The sequence below is a fragment of the Stegastes partitus genome, unplaced genomic scaffold (assembly GCF_000690725.1).
Source record: "Stegastes partitus isolate 25-593 unplaced genomic scaffold, Stegastes_partitus-1.0.2 Scaffold5, whole genome shotgun sequence".
In the NCBI taxonomy this organism is placed as follows: domain Eukaryota; kingdom Metazoa; phylum Chordata; class Actinopteri; family Pomacentridae; genus Stegastes; species Stegastes partitus.
This window is the reverse complement of record NW_007577736.1, coordinates 1,859,806-1,880,874: the sequence shown is the minus strand read 5'-3', so window position 1 is coordinate 1,880,874 and position 21,069 is coordinate 1,859,806. Positions and strand designations below refer to the sequence as shown.

The following is a 21,069-nucleotide window of genomic DNA, read 5'->3' as shown; positions in this document are numbered from 1 at the left end:
ACATCGATCGTAACAACCTTTGAATGGTTTATGTGCTGCCAGTCAGATTCAATGTCATGATTTCCTTCAAGAACTGACCAAGGAAACCGGTCTGTCTTGTCTCAAAAATAGTTTATTAACAATGTTCATGTTCACTTCAGATCAAACATTCACTAGAACACTTTCTGTTTACAAAGCATTATTACAATGAGCTTTTTATATAAATCTGGATCCGTTATAATTTCAAATACTTCCAGAGAAAGAAAGAAAAAGTTACACGACACTGAGCAGAAGCTGTTCCAAAAGAGGTGTGCGTGTTAGTGCTTGTGTATATAAGTGTGTGTGTGTGTGTGTGTGCGCACAGTAAAGACCCACGGTTTTCTCATGCATGCATCGACATTGTAGGGACAACTTCTGATTTAGCGGGACATTATCTGCATACACATTAACAGCAGTATAGTACATGCTCTTAGTGATATGTTCAACACGAGACCCTCCGCTGCTCCGTGGGAATGCTTTCATCATTACGCTGTGCTTCCAGCTGTGACACTTAGTCGACTGTCTCCGCCGACCTCTAATTCCTAAGAATTCCTTGGCGCCGAGCTTGTTGAGACCCATGAACATCATGCTGCGGCTGTGAGACGCTTAACAGAAGGCCTTTCAAAAATCTTGAGTTGATATGAATCTGACTCTCCTCGCCTCGATAATGTGCTTCTTGTCCGCAATAACGCACAAAGTCCAGAGTTAAAATGTAGCGTCCGCCCTCGAAAAGATTTGAGGTAACAACATTTATGTGGTGTGTGATTGTAATCAATGCCTCCTCTCCGAAACACACACAAGAAAAAAAAAAATCACAACACCTCAGCTGAGTCGTAGCCTCTCCACTGGCTCACTCAGCTAAAGCATGTGCTTGGCCAGCAGAGGGTTTAAATTTGCATTACAATATAATACAGATCTTGCCAGCTGGTAAGGTTTGATGCCTTTTACTGGCATTTGTAAGAAGGTTGCATGCAACATCAAGGACATTGTTTTTGCCACACACGTTTCAAAATCCACCCTCCATGCAACCAAGGGACATGTACAGTACATGAATGAGCAACACAGGCGGAGAGAAGGAATGCTGTGAAGAGTGTGCCTGAGGACAGTTGCTGGGCCTTTCAAGCTTTGTATAAGAAGCCAGTATATTTTCAGGTCAAGTTCTGAGAGGACACATAAGAAAAAAAACTGGGACCAGTGGACGGTCTGTGACATGTCTCAGAAACTTATTTTTGAGTACACTTCAGCGTACGCTCGATCTGTTCTTGTTTCTTGCCAAGAATCGAGACCAACACAGATCAAGAGAAGGACGAATAAGTCCAATTTTCATCTTATTTAGAGCTGTACTCTGAAAACTTTTTCTTTTGGCAGCGATAAACAGCTCTAATGCATCACAAAGTGAATCTTTAATGGCTGCAGACATATTTTCCCAGCGGTGCTGAGGAAATATGTAATTCTTGACACAAAACTGCATGACGTAAATTGGCATAATCTTGCTCATGTGCCAAGATGATAAAGATGACACTGTTCTCATACGTACAATTTTTTACTATTTATGTTGTGACAGCATACAATTTAGCAAACTAATGACGCCGTTTGTCATTTTTTCAAAGCATTTAATGAACCGAGCCTTGCAAAAACATGTCAGAAAAGGTCATGGTTGACCTTGTCAGTCAGTCAGTGTCAGGCGGGCACACAGCAGCTAGTTTATCTAGTCTGGGAGAGAACAACCTAAAGGCACACCAGAACAGAGAAGGCACCAGGAAAAAGCAAACTGCTCACACACATCTCGGCTCCTCTCAAACATGTAAAGAATGTCGCCCGACTGGAAACGTCCACATGCAAACAGGCTAACAGCTCTAATGAGACATGATTTCCGCGACTGGGCTAACCAGTCCGACACATGGATGCCAACTGCGGGTGGGACAGGCTCGGTTGTGTTGTATAGCAAAAGAGGTGAACTCAGTCGCTCACAATAAACAAACAAGGGAGGTGTCACCAGGCCTTGGCCCCCATGTGATTTCTGTTTCAGCTGTGTCATCTCCCTGTTGGTCCAAACAGCTATTGTGCATAGTTGAGTCATATTGGCTTGTGTCTCGTTTGGCCTCTTCTCCCTTCCTCCTCCCTCATCGAGGTCCACTGCACAGATTAGCGACGGTTCTGAGGGACGCATGCGTGCAGTCTTCTACAGAAAGGGAAGCCTCTGATTGGCCGTTTATCATGTTGCAGAAGAAGCTGCCTGTCTTTATCCTCAATGTGAGTTGATTGAAAATGGAGAATGTAGACGGGGGAAAGCTGATGTTTCATGCCGACAAAAATGACACAAGTAACTATTGTGCTTGACGAGTTTTCACCAGCACTGACAGCCTAAGTTATGGCTTTGCTCAGGTTTCACAATGACAACACTGTAAAATGAGCTACAGTACAATGGAGGGGTCCTCAGCTGAAATGTTAGCTGGCTGACAAACGTAACATGTAGAGATGGTGGTGTACAAACTTAAAAAGGCACTAGCTCTTATGGTCAAAAAGATCAACTTTCATTCTCTATCACGACTGCTACAATAACAAACAGAACTTGACATTCAGGACTGTTTGGACAAGACCTTACTCATGAAGACTTTATACAAGCTAAGAAGGATGCTGCTCGCCCGAACTCATGAAGAACAATATTGCATACAAATATGTGCACCTACCACAGCCTTGTTACATTACAAATATGAAGAAAATCAAGTTTGAAAAAAAAACAACATACTGTGTGTAAAGACAGATTTTTTTTGGGGGGGAGGGAAAAAGTAAATCAATAAGGAACTTTGAAACATCAATTTCTAACCACGGTTGTAATAGACAAAGTCCATTTCCTGTACTAGATTTGTTTGTGTTCGATTCATCTGCCTGCCTGTTGTCATGAAATGCGAGATACAGTACAAAGATCCATTTGGTAATAGGTCAGTCCTTTTCATGTGTGTTGGGTTTTTTTTTTCTCCTGGTCAGTTGATTTCATGGTGTCTGGACTGCTCACAGCAGCGTGCAGCCGCCTCTCTTCTTGCGCTTGCGGACCTGCAGCGCTGCTCTGGTGGCCATCTCGAACACTTCCCGCACGCCGTCCTTCGTCTTGGCTGAGCACTCCAGGTAGCCAAAAGCGCTGATCCTGCCGGCCATGTCTCTGCCTTCTTCTATCTTCACTGGCTCCTGCAGGTTTAGATAAGAGATTGTTAGAGATTGCATGAAAGTTATCAGTAGGGAGAAGCATTGAGAATATAGGAAAGATTGTGCATCTTAGACCAATTTCAACTTTTTCATCTTTTCTATTGAGCAGTAGAAAATCAATCAACTCTGGGTTTAATACTTGATCAATCGTTTCAGTTATGCTTCAAGCAATAATGCCAAACTTTCCCTGGTTTTCTTTTCATATATGGGACAGTAAATTGAGTATCTTTTAGAGTTGGATTGTTGGTCGAACAAAACAAGCAAGTAAAAGACTTAACTGTAATGAATTGTAAATGGCATTTTTTTCATTTTTTACATACTAAACAATTAATCAAGGCAATGTGCAGATTAATCAATAATGACAAAAGCTGTTAGTCAGAGCCCTAAATACAATATGAAAAGGAACCTCCCTGCAACAGATACTGTTTCTGAAATAACATAAGCTGAATCTCATCTCCACTGTCTTGCTAAAACAAATTTATCAAACAGATAGAAACTTAAGAGCCTTGAGTCGGCTACTTCACGAACCCATATTTTACACATGTTGAACCAGCGACGTCTGTTTGGCCATGTCAAATCCCAAACACTTGAACTGATGACTTAGTGCAACTCTTTGTCAAACAGTTCCTGATTTCTACAGAAAGGAAAAGCTGACAGCGGTGTCTGAAAGAGCTGGAGAGCTTTGTCAACATGTTCCTATTATCAGCTGGACCTGGAGACAGACAGAATGTGGCCCATTCTGTGACACAGTGAGCCCACATGTTGCCGTCATTATAGTCTGACAGAAAGGCCAGTAACAGCCTTTCAGACCACCATCATTGCCGGTCCCTTGGGGAAGTTAACTTTAGGTGACACAGGAATAATAATAATAATAATGCAAAAAAGGGAGAACGAAAAGGTTTTATTTTAAATAATGTTTCTAATTGAGTAACATATTCTTAAATCACTTTTATATACAGATATGCTTTAGCTTAATCTACCTGATACTGAGAATCTGCTTTTCTGTAGTTCCACTTTTGTTATTTCTCACAACTTTACATTACTGCACATCTGTCCATCATGGAAGATAGATTCCTCCTTCTTGTATCTTTATTAGGCCGCTCCCCTTTTTCCCTAATAAAAATTTTATTGGTGGCATTTTCCCAGCTGAATCACTGTCTAAGGAAAGAGTATTTTCATAGTATAACCAGTGTGTAGTGTTTTGGAGTCTGGTAATTCTTCATACTCATGTATAAATTGCTTAAACTGGCCTTTCTGAATCACACTGTCTGAAGGTACAATCACACCAGCCTCCAGTTCATCAAAAACTTGTCCTGGATTTAGCCCTAAAAATGTCACAGCTCTGATGTGGTGAAAAATACAGAGCAGAGTGATCATAAATATAAACAGTCTGTGAGATTGATGCTGCAGTTCCTAGACTGGCAATGTAATGTAGTGAACACGGGGGAAAAAACCCAGTGCAATAATGAATTCTGCATTTGAGGTGACAGTCCTTTATTGAGTAGGGCGGCAATGACGGAAACAGAAATCGAATGCTGAAAGTCAACCATGGTGCAGGCCTTTATAGAAATGAATGGGAGACACTGCAAATATTTGCAGGGTGGTAGTGTCATGTGACCGTACGTATACTGCTACCCGAAAGCTCCTGAATATGTGCACAAGTAAATCAGACAAAACACTAACAAATTAGACTTCTTAAGTGTTTCAACCCTCTGCATACCCTCAGGCATCTAGTTGTGCCTGATTAACAACATCTACTGTTCATCGACCTTCAGAGGCATCTGTACCTGCTTCATCTTGGCTAGCTCTCTCCGTGTGTGCTCATCATTCCTCAGGTCCTTCTTGTTGCCCACCAGGATGATGGGAACATTGGGACAGAAGTGCTTCACCTCCGGCGTCCACTTCTCAGGGATATTTTCTGTCCCGGGAGAGACAAGAAGTGAGCTGAAATACTCGAGAGGGAAAGAGAGTGCGAGGGAAGGGGGGGGACTATAAAAAGGGACAAGCAGTGCAGAGTCATGGCGCAGAACACTTCTTATGATGGATTGCTCTGCAGACTGCTTGAGGCAAAGATGTTTTTAGCTGCACTAATCCCACTTCCCATCAAGTCCATTAAGGCGTTTAACAAGCAGCTTGGCTAGCTGATATGAACTAGCTCGATTCTGTCACGGGACAGATGAATGTGTTAACAAAATAGCACTTATATACAGGATACGGCAGGTATTTTAAAATTTGTCGTATTGCAATACTACTCTGGGCTGTCGACTTTCAGCGCTGCCATGTTTATCAAATAAAGACTAACCAAACATTTTAAAACAGGCTACAGTATATCATCAGTTCCATACCTAAACTATCTGGGCTGTCAATGGAGAAGCACATGAGGATGACATCTGTGTCGGGGTAGGAGAGGGGCCTCAACCTGTCGTAGTCCTCTTGGCCTGCGGTATCCCACAATGCCAGCTCCACCTGGGAAAACAAACAAAAGAAACTATTGTAACAAGCAGCACACATACCGAAATACATTTACTGAACATGGAGGTGGATTTATCTTGATTTGAGATACAGAAAGAATTCCTTATTATCACCATCATTCCTTCGTGCGATTTTGTTGAAAGTCTGTAATATGAACACATGTTAAGGGCTGAAAAAATAAATACAACCCGTCCAACCAGACTTGACATAATGTCATCTGCTGATCCAGATGAATGCACAAACATTTAACCAGTCAAGACATCATTAGTGGTGAAGTTTTATCATCCACTGAGAGCTGTGACTGTTTGGGCGATGACGTATGAATCCTGAGGCATGTGGTGCATCTGAGTAATTTTCCCAAGGGCCACTGCTTTACATATGAGGAAGGAAATTATGCTACCATTACTTAACTTGGGACACTCTTCTCCTCTGGCCACATACACCTTACAATTCAATTCAATTTGTATAGCGCATATTTACAACAACAAGTCATCTCATAGCGCTTCACAAAGGCAGAAACAGAAACACCCAACAATCCAAAACATTTGGATTCCCTATAAGCTTCAGCAGTCTTACACCTTGATCATAACTTGTGATTACACTTGTGTTTTTCCTAAGTTGCTTTACTCATTTGTATGGACATTTACTTTTCATCACCACAGCAGTTCAGCTATAACAACACTGTTCTGTTGTCAGTGTAGCGGAAATGAACTTGAGGACTGGCCTCATCCCATCACACTGCTGATTAATTCAATTAGGGAGAGTGGGAGATTAGCGAGCATCAAACCGGGTACCTTCTGTCCCTGTGCGGGCATTAAGCATCAACCTTCGCTCACTTTTTAGCCGACTCACTGGGTTCCGGAGAAAAAAAAAACTTTTGCTAAGTTTTAAATACTAGAACTTCACTGGATGACATTAGATTGTGGCATGCCCACAGAGAGCACAAGAATTAATCCCAAAATAGAGGTTTGCAGAGGCAGGAGGGTAGGAGGCAGCTGAACACTGTTGAGACTGCATAAGCAACCAGAGCATTATGTTCCCACTGGACTAGTTGTGAGCTGCAGACTTTGGGGAGGAAGAGAAAGAGGGGGAAAAAACAGCTATTTATAGAATCTACCCAGTCTACTGGAGGTGAGAGAAAGAATATGTTTTGTAGCCTCAAAAAGGGGAAAAAACGCAAATCTAAACCAAGAGGTTGTGTAAGAGGTTAATTCTAAGGAAACCACCATCCTCTAGAGACTTAAGGAGTTGACACTTGTATCTTTTTCCAGACATTCTCCCCTACTAGACCGATGTCCATCATGGATCCCTAACTTTACATTTCCTGCCCAGAGCTCACAGCAGTTAACCCCTCCCTGCCTCCCTGCATGTAAGCACAACCAGTACAAGGACAGGAAATGAGAGACGTTTATCGAGCCAGAGCAGGAGAACAGTCCTGAGGGAAGGAGGGGGATTGCCAGGAGACATCCCTGTTCTCCGTCTGAACAGGAAGCTGGGAAGTAGAGTCATTTCCTGTTTTGCCCAGTGGTGATCCTGCAGCGATGGTCGGATCAAGAGAACAAAATCCTTTGACATAACAAGCCATCTGCAGCTCAGACTCGATCCTCTCTGACCAACTCCCCATGACTCAGAATCAAGACGTCGCAAACACTCTGGAGCAGGACTTTGTTAAAAACATTGTTGGTTTCGTAACTCTGCAAACGACCATTAGCTAAACTCCTTCTCCCAAACAGCGACTGTCCAATCACAACTTAGCAACAGTAATGAAGCAAGGATGTTGTTTAAGATAGTGCATGGAGCTCTTGTCCAAAAGCCAAAAACACACAAACAACAGTGGAAGCAATAGATTAAATTGTGCATTTGTCAGTTTTCGCAGATGACAATTGTAAGCTTATCTGGCTAAGTACCTCACCACCTACAGCAGGGTTGTTTCTGTTTCTGCAGAGCTTAGGTGCTGCGTGTAGCGGAGTTATGTTAGCATTTTCAGACTGGTTTGATACCAAGTCATCATGAGTTCCTTTCCTCCTTTGCAGCAAAACACAAAGCATTCATAATCTCCTGCAGGTGAAACTAGAAGACCAAACATTTTTAGTGCTGATTGACTAAAAGACTCACAATAAATAGAGTGAAAAATCCCCTGCTATTAAATGAATTCTATTTTTTTCCCCAAGCAAATATGGTATCCTTTTTCTCCAGAGGTGGAGAACTCTCAACATACAGGAGTTTATCTGTTCGTTCAGCTTGGGGGTTGTGTGCAAATGTTTAGTATAGTAGAAAAACCCTGCCTACAGTGGTAATGTAACCACGTAGCATTTCATACTATTTTTTAGAGTTACAGAAAGCCCTGTTCACCACTAGCATGTCTGCTGTGGAGGATTTCCCCACTGTGTGCATGTTGATATTAGAATCTGTCCATGTGTATGGTAAAGTAAACACCTCTGTCCTGCAGTTTTTTTGTTTGTTTTTTTAATTTAGGAGTTAACATTTAACAGACTAATACAGTGTTATGGCCACAAAACATACAGTTCAGTCAGAATCCTAAAGGTTTTATCACATTAAATCAAAAGCTAAACTGCTCTTGCAGGTTTTCTTATCATAAATACTACCTCAAATGCAATAAGGGACAATGCTGTGTCTTTATTTTCCTGTCTTCTGCAAGGACTATTAACTGAAAAGGAAGCTTTCTTTTTCCCATTAGGGACCTGTTAGAGTGACCCTCAATATAGCCATCAAGCACACATTTAAGCAAGCTAGCAAGCTAGAGGTAATAAAATCCAATGGTATCACTTGTACTTCAAACCAGTAAAACTCTTTGGTCACGGTCTATTCATGAGATGGCCTGCTGTTGTCTTTACCTGTTTAAATATTAAAGAAAGTATTTATGTTAAATCTTCTGATATGATCACTGCAAGTTCTCTTGCAGAGTAGAAAAACTGACAGATGCAGCAGCAGTAACTAAGAGGAATGTGAATAAGTAAACAGTCCTATCAGCCAAACATATTACACATATCAGGACAGTGGTGGCTTATGACACAACCTGAAGATTTTCTATGTCCATGATGGCAGACACTAACACTATTATACTGTTTAGTTTAGTGTCAATGGTACAAACCTGTTTTCCGTCAACCTCGATATCAGCAATGTAGTTCTCAAACACTGTCGGGACGTAGACCTCAGGAAACTGGTCTTTACTGAATACAATGAGAAGACATGTTTTCCCGCAAGCTCCATCTCCAACAATCACCAGCTTCTTCCGAATAGCTGCCATATCTGTGGGGAGAAGAACAAGAAGTTCTTACAAACAGACATCAAAAAAAGGCAAAAGAAACTTTTCTTGCTGTTCAGGGAGATTCGACTTGTCACACTGAAGCCAAACAACAAAGTCATCTGTTTGTGTATTCTATACTACAGATATTTAAATTATTTGTTGAGATCCCAGTTATGCAAGATAAATCAAGAAGACAATGTTAGAAAAACACTTTTTTCTACTCATGCGGCGGAGCTCCAAAGCGACCACTCTGACATCTCTGACTGACAGTGCTGCATCACATTACACCTAAGGGGAGGCTCTCTGATCAGCACGTTGTCACAGACAACTGCAGTCACAGACCTTGAATCCCCAATGCCAAATCTAGACTACAAAGCTATATGAAAAACAGAGGAGACAGAGGATGAGAGTGGAGTGAGGGAGAAGAGAAGGAGAGGAGGGATTCTGAGACAAGCTAGGACATGAAGGAATGCGCTTTCAGGCTCCTGCTCCACCCCATTTGTTTCCCTCTGCAACATGCATGGAGGAGGAAAGCGTGAGGGAAATTAGAGCAGCTGCTGAAGTACATAATGGTGTCCTAAAACAGACAAAATAACTACTTTGTCTTACATATCTTTTGCTTTTCCAGTTCTGTTCATGAATACTTTGACAGCGTAATTATGTCAAAAATAATTTTTATTACAAGGAACAACAGCTACACCTGCAAGGCCATATGTCCTGATGTGTTACAGTGCTCCTGCTTACTTGGAGTTTTGTGAATTGATGTATATCGTGATGCAAAAAATACCAGGCAAGCATTTCCCACCAAAACAAAATCCTGTCTGCCAAAACAGATGCACCTTTGTCAACAAGGTTTACATTTTTACAGCTACGCTTCAGGAAGCACTGATAGTTTCTTGTGCTCAAAATACATGATTCCACCAAACAAACTGAACTGTGAAACATTTCTGCAGTATCCCCACAGCAGAGGACTGGTTTCACTGGTGTGTGTGTGTGTGTGTGTGTGTCTGTGTGCAGGCTGCGTGGGGATGAGTTAGCAGTGCAGCTGATGGATGAGCTGGAGCCCTGCTGCCTGGGAGCAGCTGTGCATATAGTCATTTGGCTCCTCACCTCATCCACTTTCTGCCAGACAGTCTTGACAGCAATCCTCTTCATGAGGGCACCCACTTATCAGGGGAAATTCATCTTTCAGCGCTGCAGGCAAAAACTTTTGAGTTGAGTCTGCCCCAACGCCCACTTTTAATCTCTGCTCGGATGCATGGAAACACCAGTACTTTCAATAAGCAGCATCAAACCATTAATCAAAAGTCATTGCAAAACACAGACTCAGGTTATTAGTCAGGCTATTGTTGATCTGGTGTCACAACAGATCATATGGATGGCTTGTTAAACATATTTCATGCGGAGCTGGGGGATATGTGCAAAATTATTATCTCAGTCATTCAGCATTTTAAAGCGAATAGCTTTCAGTATTTGCAAATTCTCAACAAATCATCAAACGATAAGCTGGATTATTAGGCCATTTGTAGTGCAAACAGCTGACATATCCATATACAAAATCAATTAAAGGTATACTAAGGATTATACAGATTTTACTGCAGCAATAGTTTAATATTTTGAGTCTAAAAATCAGTTAATTAGCTAATTGTTACAGGTCTAATTGGCATTTAGAAGCTATCAGGGAATTCACATTGTAGACTGTTGTATTAATTTCCAGAAAAAAAAGCTAATAAATAAGTACTTTAATACAAATTCTGCTAAACAACAGCTCCTACAATCATTAAAAAAACTTGATGTGTAATTGGTTAATGAATACATGGGTTGAGCTGCAAAGTGCAAAAAGTGAAAAAAGCTGGAAATAGTAGAAAGAAGTGAAGATATTGCTGCTCAGCTCTATTTCCATGCGTATTAGATGTTGGCATAACCAGCAGCTACACCGGAAATTTGGGGCGTTTGCTTGTTTGACAATTTTATTAACATCTTGGTTACTCGTTCCTTCTCTTATGGAAACTGTGGTCATGGTTTAATCATATTTTCTGCCTTTTGCCCAAGGGCCCACTCCTTTGGTTGCTGTGGACTGTGTTACAGCTGCAGCGGTTTTGCCAAGAGTTGCCAAAGATGCAAGTTTGAATTGAGGCTGCTGTGGCAAATTTTGGCAGTTTACTGACTCCTGCTATTTGTATGTGTCTAAAATGTGATTAAAGAGAAGCAATCAAATGTACTAACTATAGTGTAAAAAGACAACTCAAAATGATTTTCCACTTAAGGTGTATTACACAATGAAAGCTTCTGCTTGATACTTTGAGTACTGAGTCCGCTGACATTGCGCAGCATCTTTTGCTTTCCAGAGATTGCCAAACTGACCAGAGACAGCATGAACTAGATGATGGGTTCAAAGCCAAACAAGTGGGAGACAGCAGCACCGAGGCCTCAGAGGCTCTCTCTGTGAAACAAAACAATCCACTTCCTGTTCTGTGGAGCCTGGGAGGAGCTTTTGGCTGCAGTTCTGTTTGGACAGGCCTCAGCAGAGCTGGGACATGGAGAGAGCAGCCAGAGGCAACGCAACACATGCAAGCACACACGCCTGCTTTCTCGCACATACATGCACACGCACACGGTTGCTCTCTTTGAGCTGCGCAATGAGTTTTTCCTTGGTGACAGCGATATTGGAAGCCTATGAAGGAACATCTTGACACATTGGCAAAAGGAAATTATGCGTGAACATGTCCCATATAGTCACAAATTGTGCCAATTACTCAGGATACCTATGACTGATGGCCTCAATTTAGGCACTAATGGATACTAATGACAGTAACAACTGAAGAGAAAGTTCAGGTGGTTGCCAGGAGTAACCGATTTTGGTGTGTCATCCGGATCAAACTTGTTTATCATGATTTAGCCAGCAAAAGCTTCAATCTTCCATCCATTCTCTCCACATTGATATAAAAGACTTAACTTTGATTCAGTGAAAATATGTGAATTTGGTACCACTTATCTGCGACCGGTATCAGCTGGCTGACCTTTAACACTTTACACTCCTGAATGAGTAAAGTTGTTACTGAGGGATTAACTGTCCTCACAAAAGCAGAAATAGTTTGACATCATTCTGTTGGTTCTCCATAAATATCGCTCAGTTCAGGGTGCAGACATTTTCAATTACCTGTCACTGTGACTCTACACAATGCAAAAAAGATTTATCTGCTGCTGCATAGAGATGTGCTAGAACATATTCATAAAGCTTCCTATCATGCTGAGGCGAGGTTGACTAGGGACCTCCTCTAACTGTGAGAAAGCAGGAACACTGTGTTGCCTTTTCAGCTTATGACCGTTTGAAATGTGCATGGCCACGTTCAGACTGACTTTTAACACTTCAACCTGAATTTAAAAAAACATCCAGTACATATATTTGAAAGAGGCTAGTCCAGTAGTGCAGCAGGGGTGCCAACATCTAGGACTCTGACAACTTGACTGGCAATGCAACACGATGTCTCCCAGTGAGATGCTGTGGTGGACAGTCCATTACATGCAAGTGCGTGTTTCTGGAGAAACACTTTGTACCATGAACATCTTGTTTCTACTGTTAGAATGAAATAATTACCACTGTGGCAGCTCTCAACAGTTGTAAACGGTTTTCTCATAGAGTTGCTGCTATTGTTTTCTGAAAAGGCTTCAAGCTCATAGATCTGTTAGTCAAAACTGGAGTCCCTTAATTGTACTTTATGTCTCACGGGCAACACGCCTCCATCAACACTGGTGTTGTTTTCATGAAGGGCTGAGTTTTGTCTGAACAATACAACCCCTCATCACAGTCTGCATATGTCTATAGGATGTGAGCAGTTAAATCGAGCGGTGGTTTTCCTTTGTCATACTGTTTCACTAAAAACATATATACCGCTTAATCCTCACGAGGGTCGCGGGGGGGCTGGAGCCTTTCCCAGCTGACTTAGGGTGAAGGCAGGGGACACCCTGGACAGGTCACCAGTCTATCACAGGACTACACTTAGAGACAGACAACCAAGAACACTCACATTCACACCTACGGACAATTTAAAATCACCAATTAACCTCAACATGTTTTTGGACTGTGTGGAAGGAAGCTGGAGAACCCGGAGAGAACCCACGCTGCATTGGGAGGACATGCAAACTCCACGCAGAAAGATCCCGGGTGTCCTCACCAGGACGCGAACCGGCGACCTTCTTGCTGCGCGGCAACAGTGCTACCAACTGCACCACCTTACAGCCCAGGAAAAGATGTGGAGAAAAAAAATAAAAAATTTAAATATTCTTTCTCAGTCATTTATTCTTTTCAGTTTCATATATTTACACTGTGAACTCTATCCTAAATCAATACCTTACAGTTCCTTAATAGAACAGTTCACCATTTGCTTTATGGCTGAGAATTACATGAATAAACTAATGCCGCTGACAAACCTGTTACTATGTAAGCATATTGAGATGACTTATGTCTGAAAGCCAGGAAAAAACGCTTGTCTCAATCTGTCCAAAGCTAACAAAATCCACCTACAAGCACCTCTATAGCTCATTAATTAATGTATCTTGTTTGTTTAATCTGTGCAAAAACTGTGTCAATAACGTATGACATGCTGTGGTTTTATGGGAATTGTGTGGAGGGCCATGTCTTGGCAGGCAGAAGTAAGGGTTTGAACTGTTTACATGAAGGCATCAAACTGGTGATCCAGGAAGCTGTGATGGCCATTTTCTATGTATTTTAAGTTGTTTATTGACTGAAAACGAATCCACACATTAATTCACAAGTATACTGAGTGTTAGACGCAGACCAAAAGGCAACCGAAATGAATAAAGTGTGTGTGTCAGTAATAAGGAAGACTGATCCAGGCAAGCATGCATAAAACTCGATCCAAGCATAACCAATAAAATACAGAGAAAAGCAAAGCACTCCCACTTCCTACAACTATTTGAGCAGTGGCTTGGGTTAATGAACACACCACCTCTCTCCTTCTCTAAGGAGGGTTCCTGAGGCTTAGGGGCCAACAGAAGTTACGCAACAAGCTGAGCAGAGTGAGCACGGAGCAGAGCCCGACCTGGGCCGACGACCGAGAGCTGTTGTTCAGTCCCCATGTGAGTTTATTATCAACAACAATGCTAAACATAGACAAACATCCAACTAATAAAAGGCCTGTTGTTCCTGAGATGATGAGGATGACTTTTTTTGTTCTGATGTCCCGCAAACATGCAAACATCTTACAGGAAATGAGTCCGAGCAGGATTGTTTTGCTCGTCTCACTAACTTCCCAGGGCTGCACGTCTTTCTGTAATATACCACACTAGACTCAAAAAATGCAGAGTTTTGGATCTGCTGATGATATCAACATTGAAAAGTTATTTCCTGTTTTTTGGTTTGGTTTTTTTTAATGTTACTACTCTATTCAGGAGTTGTCAAAGAGCTCTGTTTAACTAAGGCTGTAGATAAAGACTAGCAGAGCAATAGAAGCAGGGCTGGAGTTTGATTCGGTTTGACAGATAAACATGATCACCCAGAAATTCTAGTCTAGACTGGCTCTCTATGGAACAACACAAAGCTGGAGAATAAAAATAACTTTTAATGTACTTCAGGAGCACAATTTTAGAGGAATGTCCTCCAGCAACTTTGGCATCTCAACCACAACTCAGTCCTAACAGGGAGTTTGAGTTTTTTTTATCCAATCTTTTCCTCAAGAGGTGTAAGTTAAGAACTTATTGTTGCCGTTAGAATAAAATAAACCCTTCAGATGTGAAAGCACTCGAGAATTAGCTTCACCTCTGCGAGTCAGCCTGAGAAATGGGCCAAAGTTCAAAAACCGACCGAGGTTGTGGCCGAGACTTAGCAGACGGCCCACGACACCAGCTGTCGACACCACCTTAACTCGGATGTGAAAAACATCTTATCTGACTAAATCTGACAGGCGGCAACAGCCAGCAGATCACTTGGAGGATCAGACGTTTGGTGACTGCTCATAAAACTAATCTTATCGGAAAGCTTCAGGCCGTTTCAGATCAGGCATTTATGGATTAAATGCAGAGATTCCTGAGTGTAAGCTGTCGACTCAAGTGAATAAAACTGAAATGTGAGTGCTGAGCTGTCTTACACAACAGCAGGAACATACACAGCGGATCAGGTCAGCCTCTCACATTCTTTGGGCACATGTTACAAGCACAAGAGCTCCTTCGTCTCACTGAGTCATGGTTTTACTGGTAGTACACCCATGGAAACGATCAAACGTGCCAACATTCAGCCAGCCCAAGAAATAAAATCAGGCAGAAGATCTTCTTTTAAGGCCTATTCAAGACAATGAGCTATTTATCTGTGTGAAGAAAATCACCGTTTTAAATTTTCAAATTCTAAAGTGAATATAAAAGACATTCTTAAGCAAAATAATGTTAAAGGAACACTGACATTCTGAGATATATGGCTATTTTTGTTGTTGTTACTGTTGTTGTTGAGATTTTGATTAGATTATCGAAAAAAAATTCCACGTCTGCAGCGAAGTATGAAGCTACAGCCAGGTAACCTAGTTCAGCAATAAATCTGCCTCCAATAACCATGATAATGATAAGACTCTGGGAAGTCACTGCACCCAGCCAGGAGTCAGTCAGACACTTAATCACCATGTAACTGGAAATGCATTCACTTTGACTCTTGTCCACAAAAAATGAACATAACGCATACATTTTTAAGTTTCAGATGTGTTAATAGGTGAATCGTCATCTTTAACCAGAGTCAGGCTAGCTGTTTCCAACTGTTTCCAGTCTTTATGCTAAGCTAATTGTCCTGTTGTTTCATATTTACCACATGAGGCATTTCATCTCAAATAATTGACCACCTCTGATTGGCTTGAAGTTTTTCTGATCATAAACTACGGATTTTTAAAATGGCATCTGTGAAATTTAAGCTTAATATATCAAATACTTTCAGAGTTTTAAATAAAAAATGTCTATCAACTCGATTTCAGCACATTTTTTCTTGCACATTCAAATTTGACTAATGGCATGCTGATAATGTAAAGTAAATAGATCATGTTAATGGACAAAATCTCCAATTTTTAATGTGCTAATAAATGTGCTACAAGTGGGTCAATGGGAAATTTGAAAGAAATATATCTCCAAAAATATTGAATATATCACGCTAAAATGTAAAAAATATCTTTATAAATATCCACGTTTAATGGTATGAAAACTTTAGGGCAAATCTGAGATGGTCAAGAAGAAATTGCTGAGAAAAGCTGATGATTTAAGATTGAATGATGCACAAGAGACTGGTATCAATTTTCATCTTTTCAAAATCTCACCACAAAATGAATAAAAGGATTGTAAAAATGCTAGAGTATTACAATCAGTTCAGTGGGCTGTGTTTTAGTGCATGAGGAGGCTTATACAAGTAAAGCTCGTCTGATCACCATATCAGCTGGCCATTTTCAGATTAATGACCCGCAGCCTGCTCACCTCCACGGCTTCTGCCAAGTAGCCATGATCTTAAGAACATACCAGAGGAAGTCACTCCTGAGGAAGAAGTAGGACAGGACAAGAGGGCTAAGCCTGCCGGTGACAGCCTGAGCCGGACGACCGAACTCAAAGACAGGCAGAGGCACCGGAACTGGCGTCGGCTTTGAGAGAACGGACACCTCATGACTCACTTCTGTTCAATAGCTGAGGTCATGAGCAGACAAACAGGGATGACTGGCTCCCTGACAGGACTCCACCAGGTTTCCTGAGCTTGGTCACTTCTGCTCCTCTGGGCTGAAACCAACTGCAGGGCTGCAACTAATGATTATTTTCATTATCGACTAACCTGGCAATACGTTTGGTGTGCAATGTCAAAAAACCCAAAACAAAACAACAAAAGAAAAACAGGAAGCTATCAATCATCATCTTTTTTGTTGTTGTTCCTTTTTTGACAAGCAGTCTATAACTCAAAAGATTTTTTTTTTCACTTAAAAAAAACCACAAAATATTTTCATATTTTATTCCAGGGAAATGGTGATATTTCAGCTCTTCTTGTTTCTAAAAGTTCTGTATCAGTACGGCAAGATTAGTTGATAAATTCAACAATTCATCCTTTAGTAGACAGAAATTTTGAATTTGATAATAATTTCTGCCATTTTCAAAGCAAAAATGCCAAACATTCACTGGGTCCAACTTATGAAATTTGCTGCTGTTCTTTGTTACATATCATTTTAACTTGAATATCTTTTGACTTCAGACAGTGATGGAAAAGTCTGTGTCTGAAAAAGCCCCAAATTTCTAATTCATGTCTATTTTGAGCAGGTAACATCGTAGTATTGATTAAGCAATTAATCATCTGGTTTACAAAACACATTCTACATTCCTAGTGTTGCAGCTCTTTTTCTTTAAAAAATCAGTTTATAGTGGGACAAAAAAGAAATTTAGCATATATATATATATATATATATACATAGCTCTACATTAAACGATTAAATGATTGAAATAAAAAATTAGACCAACTTTCTGACAACATACCAATCGATTAATCGACTCAGTTTTCACGTGTATGAGGAATTCGGTTTGTTTTTTCATAGCGTTTCAAGCTAATTTGGAAGACTAGTTATAAAATACTTTCAGTTTAGGTAAATTGCAGGTGTTCATGAATTACAGCTTCCTATTTAAATTGCTTTACCAGTGTTAACATGTTACCCCAAAGCTTTCTCTCACATAGTTATTCAGTCAACTTGGGCGTTTCAGGCAAAAATAACTGAGCCGTGATCTCAAATGTCAGCCAGCTCATGTTTTAGTTACGTTTGAAAACCACTGCTGGCAGTCCAAACAGAAAATGTGCGTCTTTCTAATGAGGAAATTAAGTGTTCCCAGCAGTGGAAAAGGCTCATTAGGAGACTTGCCATGCGGAGTTGCTTATTGAGGTCGTAGCACTTGGACACACTGTTCGCACCGACAGGAGCTCATCTGCCGCCGTCACTTTGAAACTAGCAACAACCACAAATATCAACAGTTGCAACTCTAACACACCCTGACAACTACTAATACACAGGAGACACTTCAACATTTACCGCACCGCCGGGAATTAAACTACAAACCTCAGGAGGGGCGAAAAGCAGAGTGTTAGTAGGAGAACAAGCCACCACCTTGTTCTTTCTACCCAAGTAAGTGCGCTATAATTAGACCGCCGACTTGTGTCAAATAACAACATTTAGTCAAAGCGCAGCGTCCGGTTCATAATTACCTGTTCGCCAGCCGGATGAGATGTGTTTTATAAATATGAATCCCCACTGGCTCTTTTGCTCTTGGTCGTGACACACAGACACACACACACTTCTTGCTGCAGTGTTCGCTAATTTTACAGAGAGGGTGCTGAGAAACGGGGCAGGCGAGCAGAGATCCTCCCACCGACACGGCGACAAGCTAGGCTAAGCTAACAGCCGGCCACGTCCGGTGTGGTCTTTCAAAACAAGAGCTCACCTAATGCAGACATAACTGTGTGTAAAAGTATATGTGAACTAATATATAATGCAAACTGTTTTATCTGACATTTAATTGATTGAAAAAATGATTATTAACCTGGAACCTGTTGCTAAAGTTATGCTTCTTTAATTGCTGACAAAGCTTGTGATGTAAAGTTGAGTTTTCCTTATATATTCGCAACATCACAAGATGAGGGAGAGTGCAAAGTAATATTTAACTAATAGATTTGGGCATGCATCTAACCCATTCACACTCCATTAAGGTTAAGAGATAAAAATTCTGTCATACAAAGAAAACCAACAAAAAGCTCTTTGGTGACAGAGGGGCCAAAAGAACCCTCTGGCAGAACCAGGCCCGGTGGGGGCAGTCACTAGCCTCGGCCGGTTGGGGAGAGGATAAAGGGCAGAGAACAGGATAGCAGAGAGAAATTAGACAAACAATGCATAAGAGAACACTGTAAAGGCTGGTGAAGCCAGTAGCTGCAGATCAGAAATATTTAACTCAGGAGCCACAGATACCTGCAGAGAGGACAAAACACAAATGATGAAAGAGAGAAGACACAGTTACCGACATGCAGTGGTGACATATAAATGTGTGGAGAGAGAAAGACAAGAGAGGTGCTTTGTGCAGCACTGACATTGACTATGTAAGTAGAGAGCAAACACCTACACAGCTCTATGTATCCCACAATAGGTATACATATCAGTCTGCAGGCAGTCACATTGTCCCTACTATCAAACAGAGAAAAACACATGGGGCTCCTGGGGAGGTTTCTGAAAGGCTCCCTGTGACTTTACACTTTTTACAGGATATCATACCAGCCTACAGACTGAGCTGTAGTACCATGTCACTGATTATTCTCAAGGTGTGTCAAACTTAGAACAGGATTTCTGGAGAATTTGGAGCTTCCCACTGTGTTCTGGCACCATCAGCGGGCACACGCAAGTCAAAGCACCTCCAAAGCAACTAATTCAATTATAACTCTTTCAATGATGAGTTATAAAGGTGTGGATGACACAAATCTCCTCGTGCAGTCTCTCCTCACTGCAAGAAAAACAACTGAAGGATGATTCATGGTCACCTGAGCAAACCCTGATGACAAGCTTTTTTTCAGCTTCATCATTAAAGTAGAGATGGTGTCTCTGGTTCCAAAGGAGAAGAGCCTGATATTTTGAAGGATCCAACCCCCATTCTACTTCTGGAAACTTTAGGAACCTGCGCCAGTGAGTCTGCACTCTGAGAGTAAAGTGCTCCATTGGGATAATATGGGACTGTGGTATCTTTATGCTCCAGTGGAACTTGGTCATTAGAAGCTTTATACGTGAGGAGAAGGATTGTAAACTCTGGTCTGTATTTTACAGGGAGCAATGAAAGAGAAACTAATATGGGAGAAATATGATTGCTCTTGCTCTTCTTAATAAGCAGGGATATGTGAAGGCTAGATTTCATTGTGCACTGTGCAATGACAGTTAAGGTGAATCTCATCTTAAATGCAAAGTTACACTCCTATTATACTGAGGAACAGAGGTGTCAGAAACAGTCCACACATAAGATTCCTCCCTTATAATAAAAATAAAAATAGCAATTTTCAGGCTTCTGATTGGCCAATATGGCTTTGCTTTGGCATTGGCATGCTCTTGCAAGTGCTTCAGTTGTGTTTTTTCCATTTTTATGTGGACGGAGGAGAAAAACCTAGAGAATACTGACAGTATAATTTCAATAAATATTACTCTTTATGTCCCCAAACAAATTTGCAACTTCTCAAATTATCAAAAAAGTATAGGCCCAGGGTCATTTGCAACCTTTACCTGTTGGTAATCCAGTTGACTTGAGGCCCAGTATTTTCGGTGAAAGACAAGATGGAAAAACCAAAACGATGATCCATTTCTGCAAGAATAAATAACAGAATAGCATACTAACAGAGAGCCAAACAATAAAACCTTGTTGCTGTCAATGTAATCAGTCATTTACACCCATTAGTTTGCACAACTTGTACACTTATACATTTTTAAATTCCAAACACTAAAGTTTTGCACTGTTATTTTGAAGGCTGATGCCCATATTTCCCGTGTTGTTATAGTTACCTCTCACTAACTTGACGCTGCTGCTGGAGGTGCTGGAGTCACCCCGGTCCCTCCGCCCCTCCCCGGTCAAAGATGACATCATCCGTAGTACAAGAGGACTCGTGCAACAGGAGGGATGGGTGTGGCTCTCAGCAGTGGGGCCCTCTGAAATAAGCCCTCCACCGCGCACTTCACCTGTGATCACAGACTTTCTGCAGGCTCCGAGCTCTGCCGTGCACCTAAAATGTGTTTGTCTTATTTTCATTATGGACGACTGGACATGCAGCACCAAAAACGATGATACTGCAAAGAATAATGAAGAATGCACAAGACCTGAGCCCCAGTTCTAACCTGGCATGGCAAGCAAGCAGAGGCACTAAAGCATGCTGTCATTTCTAAGTGTTTATGAAATCATTTTCAGCAGTTCCTTAATTAAGATATTTTGTATAGAATTACAACAGCATACAATTATAGTAGATTATATTTAATTATCCATCTATATACCAGCATCCAGTTGTGGATGCTTCATAACGCAAAATGTTAATCTGTGCTGTGCAGAATTACCAAATTTATAGTTTCTTTATTATTATT

The 21,069-nt window shown here is 41.1% G+C and overlaps 2 protein-coding genes across 2 annotated transcripts in view; one reads left to right on the top strand and one right to left on the bottom strand.

The window, feature by feature from the left end:
• LOC103356200 (adenosine receptor A1-like) overlaps nucleotides 1-21,069 on the top strand; it is a 711,380-nt gene that overhangs the window by 220,494 nt on the left and 469,817 nt on the right. The gene's annotated exons all lie outside the window — the stretch shown is intronic.
• LOC103356055 (rho-related GTP-binding protein RhoC-like) lies at nucleotides 93-18,300 on the bottom strand. The gene is made up of 5 exons (XM_008280106.1): nucleotides 18,177-18,300; nucleotides 8,807-8,964; nucleotides 5,568-5,688; nucleotides 5,010-5,140; nucleotides 93-3,204 (listed from the first exon to the last, which is right to left on the bottom strand). Exons 2-5 carry the CDS (start codon nucleotides 8,960-8,962, stop codon nucleotides 3,031-3,033), a joined length of 582 nt encoding a protein of 193 aa, XP_008278328.1. The 5' UTR covers nucleotides 8,963-8,964; nucleotides 18,177-18,300; the 3' UTR covers nucleotides 93-3,030.

Bases quoted from the DNA above. Each gene is read 5' to 3' on its own strand.
- LOC103356055 (XM_008280106.1), bottom strand. From the start codon at position 8,962: ATGGCAGCTATTCGGAAGAAGCTGGTGATTGTTGGAGATGGAGCTTGC. The intron at 5,689-8,806 runs GTTTGTACCATT...TTGTTTTCCCAG, and splicing joins TCGAGGTTGACGGAAAACAG to GTGGAGCTGGCATTGTGGGA. The intron at 5,141-5,567 runs GTATGGAACTGA...CTCCCGGGACAG, and splicing joins TGACAGCCCAGATAGTTTAG to AAAATATCCCTGAGAAGTGG.